The sequence below is a fragment of the Argiope bruennichi genome, chromosome 9 (assembly GCF_947563725.1).
Source record: "Argiope bruennichi chromosome 9, qqArgBrue1.1, whole genome shotgun sequence".
Lineage (NCBI taxonomy): Eukaryota > Metazoa > Arthropoda > Arachnida > Araneae > Araneidae > Argiope > Argiope bruennichi.
In genome coordinates this window covers 5,079,699-5,097,841 of record NC_079159.1, presented here as the reverse complement: position 1 = coordinate 5,097,841, position 18,143 = coordinate 5,079,699, and the positions used below count along the sequence as shown (strand labels likewise).

The following is an 18,143-nucleotide window of genomic DNA, read 5'->3' as shown; positions in this document are numbered from 1 at the left end:
TTACTGAAGTTCTTAACAAGTATAAATATCTAAAATAGGTCAAAGTAATAATGTGGCACAGATGGCATTAGTAACATTTTGAAACAAGGGGAGCTATTCGTGAGCAAGATCAAGATCAAATAAACGTTAATTATTAAGACTGGGACAAATGAGTTGAAGAAATCCTTGATAGGAATGCTGAAATGAATCAAGTTCTTGATATTCTGAAACGAGGGATGCAGGGTTATTCAATAAATTTTTAAAAACAATCAAGTACGAAGAATACACAAGATTTTAGCATATATAAGTGAAATGTTCAGGAATAATAGTGGTCGGGAAAACAATAGATTTTCTTATATATGCCAAGAAACAGTTGTCGACAAACAATAGATTTTAGTATGAACATATCGGGGATTATAACTGTCGACAAATAATATATTTTAGAGTATATTAGTGAACTGTTCAGAAATAATTGTCTACAAACAATAGATTTTAGTATATATAAGTGAATTGTTAAGAAATAATAGTTGTCGACAAACAACAGATTTTATCTTATATAAGTGAACTCTTCAGAAATAATAGTTGTCGGGAAAACAATAGATTTTCGCATATATAAATGAACTGTTCAGGAATAATAATGATCGAAAAACAAAAGTTAATAATTTTTTAATCATGCTCTTTGAAATAAATTATAGATAGCCCTGAGGTAAGTACATTTATTCATTTCCCTTGCCAAGATAATAATAAAAATAATAATAACTGATTTTACCCAATTCTATTATTGTTCCACAGTCATCACATTGATTGGCAGTTACTGTATTTAGTTTCAATTAAATGCTCAAATCTCCCGCAGATGTTCTAATATTCGTACATGTAAAACTTTTGTAATCAATGTAGTAAAAAAATAAATAAGTTGCGAAAGTGTAGCTCAACAAAAGTTGCTGAGATGCACAAATGCCGCATATTATCGTAAATGCATTCAATGATTTGTAATTCAGATTTAAAATTCTATTTCTGTGTTCGGTTTGAATCGGGGTTAAATTTAAAAAGCACTCATTAAAAAAACGAAATAATGTGTCGAGAGACAAACTTTTTCAGGGGCGGGGGTTATTTTCTTTTAAATGTGAACAATGAAACACCAACCTGCATAAAAAAAAAAATTCTTCTACAGATTTTGACAATAATTTTGCACTCGTTTCAGGAAACTAACCATTCAACCAGGGAGGGAAAAGATGGGGGGAGGGGAGATTTATGAGGGCCATCTTTTTCCTCCCACAGTTCGGAGACCGTGATCCCCACGCAAATTTTAAAGCCTCCCCTAGTATTATCAATACAATAAGATCGCACGTGCGCTGAAACACAAAATGTGTTTGTACCGATGGGATGAAGAGGATTTCTTGCTATACAGTTTCTGCGCGTGCGTGCACTTACTGGCTTGTCTGTGCTGGCGTCTAGGCCCAGCGTGTTGGTAAACACTCCATAAAATGGCCTCTTGGAGAATCGAACTATCAAAGCTGTTTTGAACTGTCAACCGCTGCAATACTGTCTCAATTCATAACATCTCTCGACTATAGCAGTACAATCAATTTATATATGCTACTTTTCGATTCAGAGTACGATTCACTCGAATCTCAATGGACAATTTAGTCGAATATCTTAAAGGTAAATGAGTGCTGCTTTCTTTCACTTTCATTTGTGATTTTTAGAGTTATAGAATTAACTGATCGTTGCTTGTTCCGCGATATTAATAACTTAGTTAGAGATTTTATGTGTCAATTGGACATTTTTATGTGATTTTCGATAAAATATTGGATAGTGCATAGCAAAAATAGATTTTCGTTCTCTATATTCGAAGAAGACTGATAAATTTCGAGAAAAAAAAAAATCCGTCAAATTTTGTTCAATGAGTAAACATTTTCATGTTGTGCAGTTCCAAAAAGAATAAAATGTCTGGTGCGTCACTGAAATCCGCGTTATGTGTAGATAAGTGTTATGATGTAATAGTTTGATGATATGACAATGTGACGGATTGGTTTATCCATAATCGTATTTACCATCTGCTTATAAATATTTTATCATTTTGGGATATAAAATTCCAAAAATGATATGATAAGATTGAAATATAAATGGATTGCTAGATTTGCTTTAGAAGTTTGAAATGTGTCATGAAAATAAAAAAAAATTTTCTCTTTGTGTAAAAAAAAAAAAAAAAAAAAAAGACGCATATTATTAGTTTTAATTTTTTTCATGCAAATTTTTTATACTGTAACTGGTTCATTTTAAAGCAGGTAGTCTTTGGTTTTATATCATCGGTTGAACGATCGAAAACTAATATGATTAAATGTTAATATTTATAGAAAGATATTTCTTAGCTAAGTTTTAAAAATTCAAAATTTTTAAATCAATGATTCTTATTTCCCAGACTCAAGGTTTTCACCTCTTTTTATGTTTATTTAATTGTTTCGTGTATTTTTTATGATGCCAGGGGAATGAATAATCCAAACGATCTTTTCATTAGTCTTAAAAATGAATCAATAGTCTAAATAACGATGTTTAATTTATTCTTTAATCGGGTTATTACTTAAAAACAACCGAACAAGAAGCCTGCAATTTTATTTTTTGAGGGAAGGAAGATCTCGAAATTCTTTGGCGCTATTTTGGGGGAAAAAATTGACTATTTTCTTTCTTTTTATATTCACAGGGATCAAAGTTTAGCTTTTCAAATTAAAATCAAGCGTCTCGATTCAATTTTGGATCATTCTATTCTAGTAACATCACTTAATTATTTTTTGTAAGTTTTATTTTATGTTGCTTCCGAATTATTGAAAAAAAAAAAACAATCTGAACATATAAATGAATAGTATTTAAACTGCATTAAGACAGTTTGATTTTTTTTATCATTTAATTAAAAATTATTTTTAATTTTAAAGTTCTTTTATACATTGGATATTAAAGCCATTGATCATAAAAGAGACCCGAGATTTTTCATTTTAGTTTGTCGAAATTTGCAATTCATAACTTCTAATATGTAGATTATATGTATTAAAATAAATTTTTAAAAAATTTGGTTTGGGAAATTCGAGGAAGAGAAAAAAGAGGTACCGAGACTCGTATTGTTTATGAGCGAGCCTCTAAAGTGCTTCATTTCGCCCTATATGAAATGCACAGGCACCCTATATAAAATGCAAACAAAGCTATACAAAACAAATGAATTGCTTTTTTTTTTCAAATAAAACTCCTCTGGTAAAATATGATACGAGTGAAGAATGAACTTTTTAAAAATATTTCATAAATTTCATTTTTGTAAGTCCGGTATAATATTTTCTCAAATTTTTGCAATTAAAAAAAAATTTTAATATATTCTTCCAATACTTTCTTCAAAAATTTGACAGTAAATTAACTAAAAATTGAAAAAAAAAATTTATTTGTCAATTTGTTATTAGATTTTTATTATCTGTTCACTTTTTCTTTGAAAAATGCATGAAATCTTTTCAAAGAAAATTTCTGAATTTATTCTGAAATATATCAATATTCTAAAAATATATCAATTACATTATTTCTGTCGTAACAAGGGTCTTAATGGTTTCAAATATTTTCTCCAGTATAAGGAGGCTATATCTCCTATAGTTGTTGCATCTGTTGCTGTAGGAAAGTGTCTTTTCTTCGTGCTATTTACCTATCTTGATCTGGAATTTATGCTGTTTGGGGATGAAACACCTCAAGAAGATTGAATGTCTGGAAAAATCTTGAGAGAAGTTTGGACAAATCGATTAATGTAGCTTTCTAAATGATCCGGGATCGTTTCAATGCTGAACAGCTGAAATAAAACAGAAAAGCAAAGAGCTGGAAGGGTTAATTCTATCAGAAGTTGTAGTTTTTTTTAATGATTTGTTCGTTTTGGTAGGCAATTAGTTTGACGAGATGAATGGATACAATAAATTTTCGATTAAATATTTTGTATAATTTCGTCTTCACGGTTTTGTTAGAATAGTATTTTTATAATTCAAGTTTTGATAAACATGTAATTGTTATGAATTTAGAAGCCTTGAATGCATTGTCCTGTTCATTGAACAGGACAATGCATTTCATTTTTTGCTTACATCTTTCTAATTAGGTCACAAGAAAGAGCAACAGAGATTAAAAATGGGTGCATTTAAACAAATTTTTTTATCACTGCTTTATTTCGAAATTAAATCTTAATCCTGAATGCAAAAAAACTGCAAAAAATTTATGAAAAACCTTTTTCTAAACTGTTTGTGTGCCAAGTTTGGTATTACACAAACAGTTAATTAATTAAAATGATTAATAGCATTATTAAAATGATTTTTTTTTTAATTTTAAGATGATCTAAAAATAATTTTTGTCTTGTAATATCTTTGGAAGTTATTTCGGAAAAATGACAAAATTTCTCCTAATTTTTACTTCACATATTTTCCGATATGTGAACATTTCAATTTTCCAAACTATTTGTGTGCCAATTTTGATAGCTCTAGATCAACACAGTGGTTCTAGTGCCAACACACACACACATATTCAACTGTGAGATCCTGCTTTCATCAAGATGCCGTCGCAGTTTAAGTAGGAATTACATAAAATATTTAATTATAAAAATTTTAACGAGCATTAAGATTGGCGAACCAGCTGGTAGCCAAAGGCGGCTAGTTAACCAATAAAACAAATATTTGGCGTGCCACACATTTGTTTTCCACGTGTTCTGAAAACATTTTTTTTTTTTATCTCAACACCGAACGGGAGGACCGAACCTTCACATCTAGGCATACCATAGCAGAATCTCTATATTTACATTTCCAGTAAAGACAAAATAAATTTTATTTATTAATAAAATTATATTATTTTATAGAATCTTATGATGTGAACGGTTTCCTTTGCTGCCTCGATGGCCACTCGTTCTTCTCTTACTGGCTGCTGACCGAAGCATGTCATTGGCTCAGAACATGGGGAAGATCAGACGCAGGAATCAAGTCTCTGCTGGAGATGAAATCCCAGGATCCAGATCTGTACTATGTTTTCCTGGTAATGGTGGCAATGGACGTGAGTCCCAGCGAATTCAGAATGCTTGCAGAAAAACTTGTGCGGCAGCTGCAAGATAAGGGAGCGAATGATAAATATGATGCGGGGGTGAAAGCTGTGCTAAAATTTAAATCCCAAAATCCGAAACGGTGCGCCGACTTCCTGCTCTCTTTGGCGAAGAAGGAAACATTTCCGAACGCGTACAAGAGCTTTTGCCAGAATCTTCTGGAGGGGCCGCTGAATGAAGAAGGAAATAATAAATGTGAAGATCAAATAAAATGCATAAAGAAATACAGGTGGAAGTATCCGGATAAATATTACTATCACCTCTTGTATTTATTCGCCGTGACCATGACCCCTGAGAGACACAAAAGGATTGCCCAGATACTTACGATAGTGGAATATCGGAAAAGTATGTAAATGCTTCGTTTCTTTGTCATTTTGTCATAAAAATGGCACAGGCAATCATCAGCTTAAACAAAAATATTACCTTGAGATTAAAATCAAATTCAAATTGTAAAATAATGCATCTAAGGACATTAGTTTTTGTAAATTCTTAAAAATTAAAACATTATCTATATATTGGTGGTCGTTTGATTGTTGTGCTATCCCCCCTCCTCTTAAATAAAGAATATTTTTTGAATCCTTCCTAATTTTAACGATTTTCATTGCCTGTATTCCAATTATTTGTAGGGTAATACAGTAGACTCCCGATTATCCGCGGGCGGGTTATCCGCGACTGCCGCACCAAGTTTTTTTTTGCTTCCAAGCAAAGAGAAAATGCCTCCAAAGCAAGAAGCAAACACAAATGACTGATTTCTTTAAAAAGGTGTAGTTTTACAGTTATGCTTTTGTAATTACATAATACATTATAGTATTAAAACAGTACATATGTATTAATTTTTCTGTGTATCCTTGACACCTCTCGTAAGTACAAAGCACTTTTCTGTTTTCATTAACAAAATGCATTTTAGATTAGTTTTGAGTAATATACTAAAATATTAAGCGTTAGTTAAACATTTCCTGCTGTTTATTTTTCGTTTTATTGTACATAAAACGATTTTTCAAAGGTGGAATGACTGTTTTCTCTTTTGCTATACCTGTGTTTAGCTTTTTTCGGATTATCCGCGATTTTTGTTATCCGCGGCGGCCGCGCCACCCAATTCCGCGGAAAATCGGGAGTGTACTGTATTATTTAATATTTTTTTCTGAACATTTACCTGAAGACAATAATGAATGTCTCCTACAAATATTATATATATATATATATTAATCTAATTTAAATCTTAATTAGTTCCCTACTTTTTATCTTAACCCTTTAAAGGGCCATTTTTTTCTAGTCATATTATGTTAAAATATTTTTAGACTTCAAATTAGAATAAGAAAAGAGATTCATTTAGCTTATTAGATAAATTTAATTTGATTAATTAATAATTAAGTGATAAATCAAGGCACATCATTTTGTCTGAGATAAAGAACTGAAGCATCTAAGTTTCTGACTTACTAAAAAAATATGTCAGAACTTATGCCAACTTACATAATTTCATACAAAGATTGATAAATTTGGTGGGAAGCATACTTCCCACAGGCCTAGAAAGGGTTAAATGAGTCCATGCTGCGTTATTTTAAAAGTTTCTCTTATTTCCTGATCCACATCTCACTTCTTTTTTTTTTTTTTTTTTTACTAATTACTAGCTGGTAGTACCCGGCGCGTTGCTGCCGCCAAAGAAATAATTTCAAAAAAAAAAAAAAATGGTTTGAAAATAGAAATAACTGTCTTGTTTGATTAGGAATGATAGAAAGAATGATATTTATTTTCTAATTGCCAATAAATATATTCAATGAAATTTAAGAATATATAGAGGAGAAGTATAATAATTATTCTATTTTTTGTTGTTCCGTCTTCAGGAAAAACAAATAAATTTCTTGGCTGTCCGACTCGACAGCATCCAACATAGAACTGGCCACTTGGAAAACGTGGATTTTCTGCTTTTCAGCATTCAAGGCATTAAGTTGGCAAAGTTTGATCGCACTCGGATGAACGGTACGACAGCGCATAAAATACGAACAAACAAAAATCCGTTTCTATATATATTAGATTTCGAACACATACTCTAAAAAGTTAATGGCCATTACAATTCTCGTGCTGCAAACAAAATGATGAAAAATCCCTAACTCCTACGCATATTTGTAAAGATACCTAAGACTCCCTATGAAAAATTTCACTCGCTTTCCGCTCTTGTGTTCTGATGCAAACAGACATGTTCCGCCTTTGATCCCGTGTGAAAATCATGTTCTTCCGTGGAAAAATAAATTGAAAGAAATTCCAGATTTGTATATATATATATATTTTTTTGGTCACACATCTGTAAAATTATCAATATATATATATATATATATATATATATATATATAAGCATTATTTTATGTGAAGCAGAATGCAGTTTTGAAGACAGTTGAAAGACTTTTGATTTCGTGACGTCGTTTTATTTCATATAGGAGAAGCACGCATGATTATTTACAACAGCGAGGTACAAAAGTGGAAGTCGGAAAAAGAACAAAATAAATTATCCCTCGTCTTATATAACCTGAGATTTTGAAAGGAAAAATATTTCTTCATAATGCTAATATATTAATAAGATTCTGCTGAGGATTTCTGACGCATGTCAATCACAAGTAAGGGAAACACAGGGATCTTTTAAAAAGAATGTGCTTACTGGATATTTTTTAGCCCTTCACGAGGAACGTGTGAAAGTGTCGGCGTTTAGCCGATTCAACAATTTTATAAAGCTTCTCTTGAATTAATGAATTAATTAAGTAGAGAAAGTGGAACTGGATCAAGAAATAAAAGAATGAACTTACTATGGGCTAAATTGAGATAAAATCTTGGAAATTAATAAAATTGAAAATAGAGTTAAAATATCATTATATATATATATATATATATATATATATATATATATATATAATTGAGCAAATCTTTGTACAATCGCTGCTAGATTCAGACAAATGAAATGTTCAAATTTTCGCGTTTTTGTTACTAGTATGCTATTACGATGGCTGGCACAAACGAATTGATTTTGTTACTAAGTGATAAAATATTTAGGTTTTTTTTTTCCTTCTTTTTCTTTTGTCCTTTAGTATCCGAGCATCAATTTGATTTTAATTACGAATAAAAAAGGCATTTCTCATTATATATCCTGTGATTAACACAATTATGTTATAGATAAACTTCATTTGTTCCTGAAAAACTATATTTGAGCATCATTTCAACTGTTGGTTTTAAAATGTTAAATCATGTAAATTTCATTTAATATTTTTTTAGCTATATATTTTATATCCTTTTACTCCTTTCCGTCCTTCAACAAAACAACTCGAGTTTATATGTAAATAGCAAAAACTGAAAATGCTCTAGGGAAAAAAAAAAAAAAAAAAAAAATCTGAAATAATTTTCTAGTATTTTAAATAACAAAAATATTGTTGAAAGGATTTTCAGCGGTATTTGATAATATTTTAAACCATTTTATATTTTCAAAAATAATCAGTGTATTGATTTGTTAACTGTTATTATCTTTTAGGAGAATCTGATCTTGGAAATTCATACTGGAACATCTTTAAGATCTTGTACTACTTCTTCGAAGTGTTGGTGAAAAGGTTTATAACCATCCGATGAATTAAACAAAAAGACATTTATTCTTTCATGTGGAAAAAAAATTGTATATTTCTTAATATATTCATGAAATTACGTCATTTATTAATAATCAGCAAAAAATAAAAAAAATTTAGAAAAATGATTGCTTTGATATTTATGAATTTAGCAGAAACAGTTATAATGTAGGTTTTAGGAAATTAAAAAAAAAGTGAAGTGATCCCATTTGAAGCTTGCATTTACTCTTTAAACAAGAATACTTCAAAGCATTTTTTATATGAAGGAATCCGATATTTAAAAAATTAAAATTTTAATGTTATTAGTTTGGAGAACTTTTTGTAAATTTCTTGATGTAAAAATCAAAACTCAAGAAGGCTAGTAGGTCTTAAGGAGATGGAAATAAATTAGTTTTTAAATGTTTTTTTTTCCACTCCATCTTTGGAGAGTATTATATGTTCCCTGTGGCCTGGTGGTTAGGTCTCGGCTTCAGGTTCGAGACCCGATTCCAGCAAACAACCTTCGTATAAGCGTGCCTGGTACACATTAAATCCAATGGGGCCAAACGTCCATCCATTGGTGTGGTGTAGAAGTTTGGAGGGTGGGTGCCAGCTAAAGTGTCACCCTTGTTATCTGATCACTGTTCAAAAGTTGAGGTCCGTCTTATAATAGCCCTAGTGTTGCTTTAAAACGGGCATTAATATAACTAAACTAAACTGGTAGGTATCATTGCGCAAAAAATATTTTACACCACTTTTAAATTAAAAAAACAGCTTTTCACTGATACCAGATTCATTTACGCAAAAAAATTTTAAGGCTAACTAATATTCAAAATTAATTCTAAATGCATAAACGTAAAATATTCTTTTAATGAATGTAAATGTAATGAAATTCGGAGCCATTTTATTGTTTCATCAAATCAACATGCTTTTGAAAATTGTGATATAAATATTTGACTTTCCGATTTCATTAACATGATAATGGTTTTAGGTAGGCATTCTTTCTGTGAATTTCGTGTTACAAAGGTGAAATGAACCAAAATGAAACGACTGTTGTAATCAAGCCCGAAAACTTTTTTATACGTATCATTTTGTGAACGTGGTCGTGATTTCGATCAACTCTTCTTTACTACAGTTTTTTAAAACTTTATATTAAATAAAAAATACCCCTTTTTAAGAAAAAAAAACACTTTTAATTCTCGCACTATGCTCATTTATCTATTTCCCAAGCCACATTCTCGATTGATTTAATTAATTGTAATTCTACAACACTTTTCCCAAAACAAAACGAAGTAACATTTCCTGTTAGCGGTTACGTTTTCTACTTTCGAACGCCTTACGTGGCTCGGTGGTCTAGGGGTATGATTCTCGCTTTGGGTGCGAGAGGTCCCGGGTTCAAATCCCGGCCGAGCCCAATTTCCTTTTGTTCGTTGGGAGTAAACAATTTTGCTCAAGTTTTACAAATAAACTAAATTGATTTGTGCATTCAAAATTTTTTTTCGAAGCATAACTAAAGAATTCCAGTCAAAGTTAATATTTACTTATGGGCAAATAAATGCTAAAAATACTCTTCCGAAATTACTTTAATCAATTTAAATACAAAAAAAAAAATTCTTAATAAAATTTATTATGTTTCAGTTCTGAAAGGCATCCAAAATTTATTTCAACTATTGAATAAGTTTTGGATGCACTGAAAAAGAAGGGGGAAAAAAAAGCTAAAATTGAAGAAAAGCGTAAATTTGCAACTAAAAAAGAAATATATCTAGAATTGCTTTCCTACTACGCGGTTCGGTGGTCTAGGGGTATGATTCTCGCTTAGGGTGCGAGAGGTCCCGGGTTCAAATCCCGGCCGAACCCGATGTTTCCATTTTGGTTCTTTTGAATAAATTACGTTGTGTAATAATAAAAAGAAGAAAATAAGGATGAAGGAATGGCCGATAGAAAAGTAAACTATTCTGACATTTCTGGTCATTTGTTTTAAAATTGTGGCAGTTATTTATTTGTTTTTTTTATTTAAATGGGTTCATTCATGTTGGTCAGTATCATTTTAAACTTCAATGGATCGTAAATTGTATTTGTGTTTCCGGTTGAGTGGGCAACGAATAGAATTAAATACTAGTCATTCCATTTAGAATCTAATATTGCTGCTTCATAGGCAACAGAGAAAAATGAATGCTGTTAAAAAAAAAAAAAAGAACAGGTTAAAAAGAATGTGCGTTTATGTGCATACGGAAATACTAAACGTAATCGCATGAATTCTTTTTATGTCGCTTATTATATTTATAGAGGGAAGTTTTTTTCACGATATTCATTTGTTTCAAAGAGAATTCAAACCTTCCAACTTCAAAGCAAGGAGGGAAAATAAATAATTCTGTCTATTGTCGCTACCCATGTTTTAAATACGTTTCATTTTACTTTTTAAAGCCAAATAGGAACGCTTGGAACAAAAAAAAAAAAAAAAAAAAAAAAAAATCGCCCTTTTGTAACGGTCCATGCTTGAGATTTTGATGAAACTCCATGCTTCTAACATTTTGAATGAGATGAGTCTGTCTCTGAACAGGATCATTCAAAAACTTTATCAAGCGGTCAAAACTTTGAGCGAAATCCATTCAGAGGAAGTGTGTGTGACCAAACAAAAATGAGCACAATAACTAAAGGACACGAAATGCCAGATATATAAAATTTTGTTTTAGCATGTACTGCAGAGTGTACCATCCATATTGGGTACTTTTTTGGCGATTCATCCTTGGCATGCGGTTAATTATATCCGAAAATAGAATTTATGTTTTAGATGCATTTTCTTTCCATCCATTGACAAAGACGTGCCACTGCAGTCATAAAAGTGCATAATACATTTGCTACCTTTACGTCATCGAGTTTTGGAGTACTCGCGTTGACTGCCAATGAAAATATAAAAATACAGATCGACGAAGAATGGTCAAATCTCTTGATGGATTTGGCACAAAATGTGATAAGTATCCATACACTATAGACGCTAAATCCGTATATCTCATTTCATTTATCTAGCTCTCTTCATTTTCTGATGATCGTGTTCACTCCTATTTGAACAGCCGGTTCAATAGACTTCATCTGAAAGGATGTTGCTCAAAATTCGACAGAAATCTACACATTTGCTGTAAAGATCGTATACCAAATGTAATACGTCTAGCTCAAAGTATTTTTTGAGTTTTCGCAGACGGACAGACAAAATGCCAAAAATGTGTTTTTCGAAGTCAGACAGCGCAAAACAGGAAGGTTCGTCAACCTCTAGAGCGCGTTTTTTTTTTTTTTTTTTTTTTTTTTTGACTTTTACAGTACTTTCTCTATACTCATACGAGGAAGTAAAAAGATGTCGAGAGGATATGCATACGTATATTCCATATTGTCATCCATAAAACGCTTGCAAAAGAATTCTTTTCCATGGAGGAATTTCAGTACTGTTCGTATCATGATAATGTTTATGGGCTGTATACTGTCTGTAAATGGAGAGATGCAAAAATCGTTGAAAACGAACAGAAATGGCAATTGGATTTTGAATGATTAAATTTAGCGTGTAATTATTTCTTGAGTGAAAGATGCTCATTAAGGATATACAAAGTTTAAATAGCATTTTCTAATTACTACGGGAATAATTAATTTTTAATACTAAACAAGATTTAAAGTTTATATATATATATATATATATATATATAATTAACAAGGAAAAAAATTTCTAAAATCCGAGATTTTGTTTTTCAGTAGTACCAACTTTATTTTCACATATTTTTTTTCCTTCTTTATTTCAATAATAATAATAGTTTTAAACACCATTAAAAAAAAGTTTTATTTTTGTAAATATATATATATATATATATATATATATATATATATATAAAAGCAAGATCATGGATAATCATTGTAAAATGTATGAAACTGAATGAAAATCACTAAATGTTTTTGAGTGAAAATAATACATTATTAAATACATCAGTTTTATTTTCACTCACTATTTTTCTTAATTTAGGATGAACTGTTCAAAATTAATTTTAAACACCATTAAATGATATGTTTAACTTTTATAACAAAAAAGAATCCAAGATAATGAACAATCATTGTAAAAATTTTACGTTTTATGCGAATTAGCAAAAATAAATACTAAATAATTTCAGCCTATTATTGTTATTATTTATTATATTATTATTATTATTTGTAAATTAAGTGTTTTTTCCACTGACAATAAGCTGACATTTTTTATCCGAAGAAAGCGATTTTCATGTCATTTTAAACATAACCTTGTCAGTTCAAAGATGTCAGTTGTATTGTCAACTATAATAGTTATCTAATCACTAGGGCTGGGCGATGACGGAACTTCCTCATCGCGACATATCGTCGCACACATATCGATGTATCGTGATATCCTTATTTATTTATAGCCGTTATAAGTTATAAACAGCATCTCTTAACATTTTGACTGATCAGAACGATTCAAAATAAAAGGAAGTTTGAATTTATAAAATAAAAATATTTGCTTTCTTTTGAAAGAAAATAGTTAGAAAATAATTTTGTTAAAACTCTTTTAATAAAGTGTGTCAATGCCAAAGCAATATCAGCATGTCACAATTTACAACACTGCATTTAAAACAAGTATTTTGATATATTACAATATGACAGTATTTATGGAAATATTAACAAACATTTTGTATGGATGTGAAAAAGAATGAAGAGCGACAAAAATAAGCACTAACCGATAACCAAAACGAAATCGAAAACGCAAACTAATTAGGAATATCGATTTATTGTATCGCGAGTTTATCGTGAACTATTTATTATTCATGATCATGATTTCGATAGATAGATATTTTCCGAAAACTGGCATCGAAAAATCGATTTTTTTCCCCCTATAAATTGAAAATCGGCACCGCCCCAGTGATAACTAGCATATTATTATAAATCCGTTCTTGATAGCAACCACCATAATTAAGTAGCCAATTGTCAAGTTTTTTTAATTCAAATTCATGATATTCAAATTTTGCTTTAGTAGTTATAAGTAGAAATGGTTCAGTTTAGAAATAAGATTTTTATTGTTGTTGTTGTTGCTGCTGCTGTTATTTTGGGCAATTGTCTTAGCAGAAGTGGGAGAATCGATCACAAACGATTTCCAAAGATTTCTACATCAACATTTGAAAACTTGACATCGCACATAACTGTATTGTTCCTCTCTGTTAATATTCATAAAATATCAAAGAATTTTGGCCAGTTTGGTCTATTCGAGGATTAGTATTTGGCTTACTCAGTTCCGTTCTTTCTCTACCATGACCTTCAAGAAGGTCGTTTTCCTGACTAACCACTAGAGCCTTGTACTAACGAAGCAAGGTAGAATCCTATTGTGTCTCTTTGAATTATTCCTGCAATTCAGATAGAAAGCTTTTGGAGATTTTAAGCATCAGATAAAGTTGGGTACCATTCATTTCATTTGAACTGATCATTTTAAACAAGCTAAATCAATGCACGAATGTTGCTTTTGCCTGCAAAAGAATTCCTTCGTACTTTATCAGAGCTTCTGCTAAGAGGGCTGGGAAAGTGACAATTATTTTTCCATTCATGAATTGTTAGGAAAACTACATCAACTGCTTGTTTACTAGCTTTTCCTTATTGTGCGGATACGAAGGCTTTGTTGAATTACATCTAGAACATTTCTTTTTGGATTATCTGCCGTAAATCACTATTTATGTGGAAGAACAAACAAACTAAGGATTAAACGTAACCCATTTTTATGATTCATAAATTTTGGAAGAGAACAAATGGTAATGAGTCAATAACTAACAACAATTTTCTCCAAACAACATTGCTATTAATGGATTATTTAAAATCATATGATTTTTACTTTGTCTTATACAAAAAGAAAGTATTGTAATCGTCAAAAAATTCAAACTTGAGACCTCAAAACCCATTTATAGATCTTTATCAAATTTTGGGTCCGATCTTTGGAAAGGAAAGAACCGAAAGTCTATACTCAGTTGTCTTCACTCTACTATGAAACACAAGACATATTATGCTGCGTTAAAAGGCGAGAACCAGCTGAAGTCGCGTCACAAAAATTTGTTCACATAATGTCTAATAAAGGAGTTATCGCAGAAAATGTCTTTTGTGGCACTGGTGGGCATTAGATACTAAATATTAACCTTTGGCGTGAATGAAAGATCTTTAATGAATCTGTTGCGTGATCCTTGACGAGATTTTGGCGATTCATCCCTGGCATACGGTTACCAGCATTCGAAAGTCAAATTTGTATTTTTCCAGACCGATTGAAACATAAATTTGACACAGAACTGCAATTGTAGTCAAAAAATCTCATACATTTAAGTCATTGCGTTTACATGTTTCCGAAAATGCATACCGGCAGATGCTCAACCCCATGTTTTATTTGCCTCAAAATGTGTAGGCATAGATTTTAAAATTTTTATGCTATAGATTTTTAAACTGTGTGCCGAATTTTATAAATCTAGCTGTTTTTATTTTGTTATTATTGTGTTACCTTCTGTTCGATTAACAGACTAAAACACTTGCTTTGAATGGATTTTGTTAAAAATCTGACAAAATTTATACATTTGATGTATATTCCATATACCAAATTGTATCTCTCAAGCTCAAAGCATTTTTTAGTTATCTTTGTCATAGACAAACAGATAGACATTATGCAAAAAAAAAAAAAAAAAAAAAATGTGTTTTCCAGTCTCAGGAAATCTAAAAAATAGAGATTCGCCAAAATTTGTTGAAGATTACAATATTTTCCTCCATCCTTTGTATACGAAAGAATAAAAAGTCTAAGGAAGAAAAAATTCTTCGGTTGTGTACCATCTCCGTTTCCATGATATAATAAAAGATCCTCATGACTCGGCAAGTTTCAGCACCTAACAACAATGAGCGAGATTTTATAAGGCAAACATTTATAAGGTATTTATGTTTGCATTCAACTGATTTCAATAAATTTAATTTGGTAAAAAGTCATTTCTCAGAAGTGGAAAAATGTTCTCATCGATCAAGAAATGTTTATGAATGAATGAATGAAAGGTATTATGGGAAATGAAGAGACACATTATTTTACTAACAGACAAATCGATATGATGTTGAAGAGATCTTTCATCGACAGGTGAAACGTTTCGGATCGCTTATCATATTTTGATAAATTGAATGATTTAAAGATATTAACGGACAAGTCACAAATTATTTGACTTACTATCAAATGAACAAAAACAATATTCTTTGCTTAAATCAAGAGGGAAAATCCTGCTTAATGTGGAAGATTATATTGCAAACAGTTGTTATACGTTATAATTGATATTGATTCTATATATATATATATATATATATATATATATATTAGATTAGATGTAGATTTTAAATACTTATTTATTATTAAGTATTTAAAATCTTTGTTATAAAATGGAGTAAATTTTGACAACTAGTCGCTTTTAGCGGTCAGCTGTCCTAATAGGGTTCATCGGAAATATTGTTTGTGCTTAATATCAATTAAATCCTTTATACCTAACTTAATGTTCATATATATTCCTCCAAAAATGCATATTTTTGGAAACTAAATTGTGGCAGACATCGTGTCATTTTAATAACCCTTTCTATTGAGTGTCCTAACAGAATACCGTCCTGTCTGTAATTCTATTCTAATAGAATCTAGTCCCATGACATCGTAGTGCTATTAAAAATGAAAATGTACGATTCGCTTTTCTAATTTTCGCGATACCGCAACTTCTTTTTCGTCATATAAAATACACAGATAATAAATACAAAAATAAATTAGCTCTTTCTTAGCTTTCAATCAAAGAAAAAGAATCACTCGAAAAATTTTGTGACGAAGAAATGAAGATGTATATTTAAAAATGAATTAAATCTAAATGAAGGAATTTTACAGCAACTACACTGAAACTATCAGTAAAAAATAACTTTTTAAACTTTAAAACAGTGCAAAAAATAATTTTGCGCCGTCATCACTTAAAAAGATGAATATTTTGGGAAGTTATCGCAAAAATACACCAAATTCTCATTTAATTTTTAATTAAATAGAACTTTAACTAAAATTTGAAAAATAAGCACTCTGAAGTGCACATTCTATATGTTCGAAGTACATCTGTGCTCATTTTGACGGATGTAGGTCAAATGGTCCAGCCTGTACAGTGCAAATGGATACAAACATACACACTTATTCATCTTTAATATTAGTAGACTTTGAAATCAAATATTACTTCTTATTTTCTTATTCAGATGATTTATTTTTAAAAATTCTGCTTCTTCTTCTTCTTTTTTTTTTTTTTTTCCATAATTGTATAGCAGCTCGTAAGAATTGGAATATTTTTTCTACTAGTTACAAATCACTTGGTGTTAATTGATACCGCAGTTATGTATTCACGTCACTGTGATGTCAAGTGTACTCTTACTCCACTGATATCAACTATTAAATAAAAAAAAAAAAAAAAAGTTCGTTTCAACAGAAGAAACTCGATTCATCTTTCGAATGTAGGACATACGAACTTCCAGTTTTGCCGATTACTTTTTCTACCAGTTGTTTTCTACCGTGGCTCGGTGGTCTAGGGGTATGATTCTCGCTTTGGGTGCGAGAGGTCCCGGGTTCAAATCCCGGCCGAGCCCAATGAACATCTTATTTTGCATTCGGTATGTGGTGCAGTGAAAATTTAAATTGGTATATAATTAAATATATTATATAAACGCAATATGCAAGTTGTCCGTGAAAAATTTACTTCCTGAGCTGATAATTAAAAAAATAATTCTCGTGGTAAAAAAGAAATTATTAAAATTTTATTTCTAGATACAATATTATATTAATTATTAAAACAAAAAATGATCTTTAAAGTAAAAACGCTGAAAAAAATTTGAATTGTTACATTTCTTTCGATAAAAGGTGATTTATGATTATCCAGGCACATTACGGAATAAGGAAAACAATATTTTCAGAATACTTATCTTAATAGAACAACGTCTCATGTGGTTCGGTGGTCTAGGGGTATGATTCTCGCTTAGGGTGCGAGAGGTCCCGGGTTCAAATCCCGGCCAAACCCAAGCAATTTTTTTCTCTCTCTCTTAACAAGAAAATCAGTAACTACAAATCTAGTTCAATTCTACTTTGTTATAGTGGAAGAAAATAATAAAGAACAAAGTTTTAAAACTAGACTCTGACTATCCGTAAAACAAAATGCTTAAATCTACAACGATAATTTTAGTCTCCACTTTCTGGAAAAAAACAATGAAAAGAGAAATATAGAACAGAAGACTTGAAAATTTCATTCTTCATTCAATTTTAAGAGCCAGTTGTTCAGAAACAGCAAAATAAATAAATAAATATTAATGAACAAACTTATGAAAGAAGCGAACGCATTTGAAACTAGGAAATGAAAAAACTAAAGAATTTTCGAGTGAAATTGCTTCGAAGGTTTTAAATTAGGCTCATGTTAGATCTTGTTTGGAATGTTGTAGTGTTA

At 30.5% G+C, this 18,143-nt stretch overlaps 1 protein-coding gene and 4 non-coding genes across 5 annotated transcripts; all 5 read left to right on the top strand.

Moving 5' to 3' along the window:
* Window positions 1-1,429: 1,429 nt before the first annotated feature.
* LOC129984740 (uncharacterized) lies at window positions 1,430-8,766 on the top strand. Its single transcript, XM_056094687.1, has 3 exons — window positions 1,430-1,641; window positions 4,841-5,422; window positions 8,589-8,766. Exons 1-3 carry the CDS (start codon window positions 1,614-1,616, stop codon window positions 8,681-8,683), a joined length of 705 nt encoding a protein of 234 aa, XP_055950662.1. The 5' UTR covers window positions 1,430-1,613; the 3' UTR covers window positions 8,684-8,766.
* Window positions 8,767-9,997: 1,231 nt separating this feature from the next.
* Trnap-ugg (transfer RNA proline (anticodon UGG)) lies at window positions 9,998-10,069 on the top strand. Its single transcript has one exon. It is a non-coding gene; the product is annotated as a tRNA-Pro (tRNA).
* A 371-nt stretch (window positions 10,070-10,440) lies between these two features.
* Window positions 10,441-10,512, top strand: Trnap-agg (transfer RNA proline (anticodon AGG)). Its single transcript has one exon. It is a non-coding gene; the product is annotated as a tRNA-Pro (tRNA).
* Window positions 10,513-17,223: 6,711 nt separating this feature from the next.
* Window positions 17,224-17,295, top strand: Trnap-ugg (transfer RNA proline (anticodon UGG)). The gene has a single exon. It is a non-coding gene; the product is annotated as a tRNA-Pro (tRNA).
* Window positions 17,296-17,651: 356 nt separating this feature from the next.
* Window positions 17,652-17,723, top strand: Trnap-agg (transfer RNA proline (anticodon AGG)). Its single transcript has one exon. It is a non-coding gene; the product is annotated as a tRNA-Pro (tRNA).
* The last annotated feature ends 420 nt before the right edge of the window (window positions 17,724-18,143 follow it).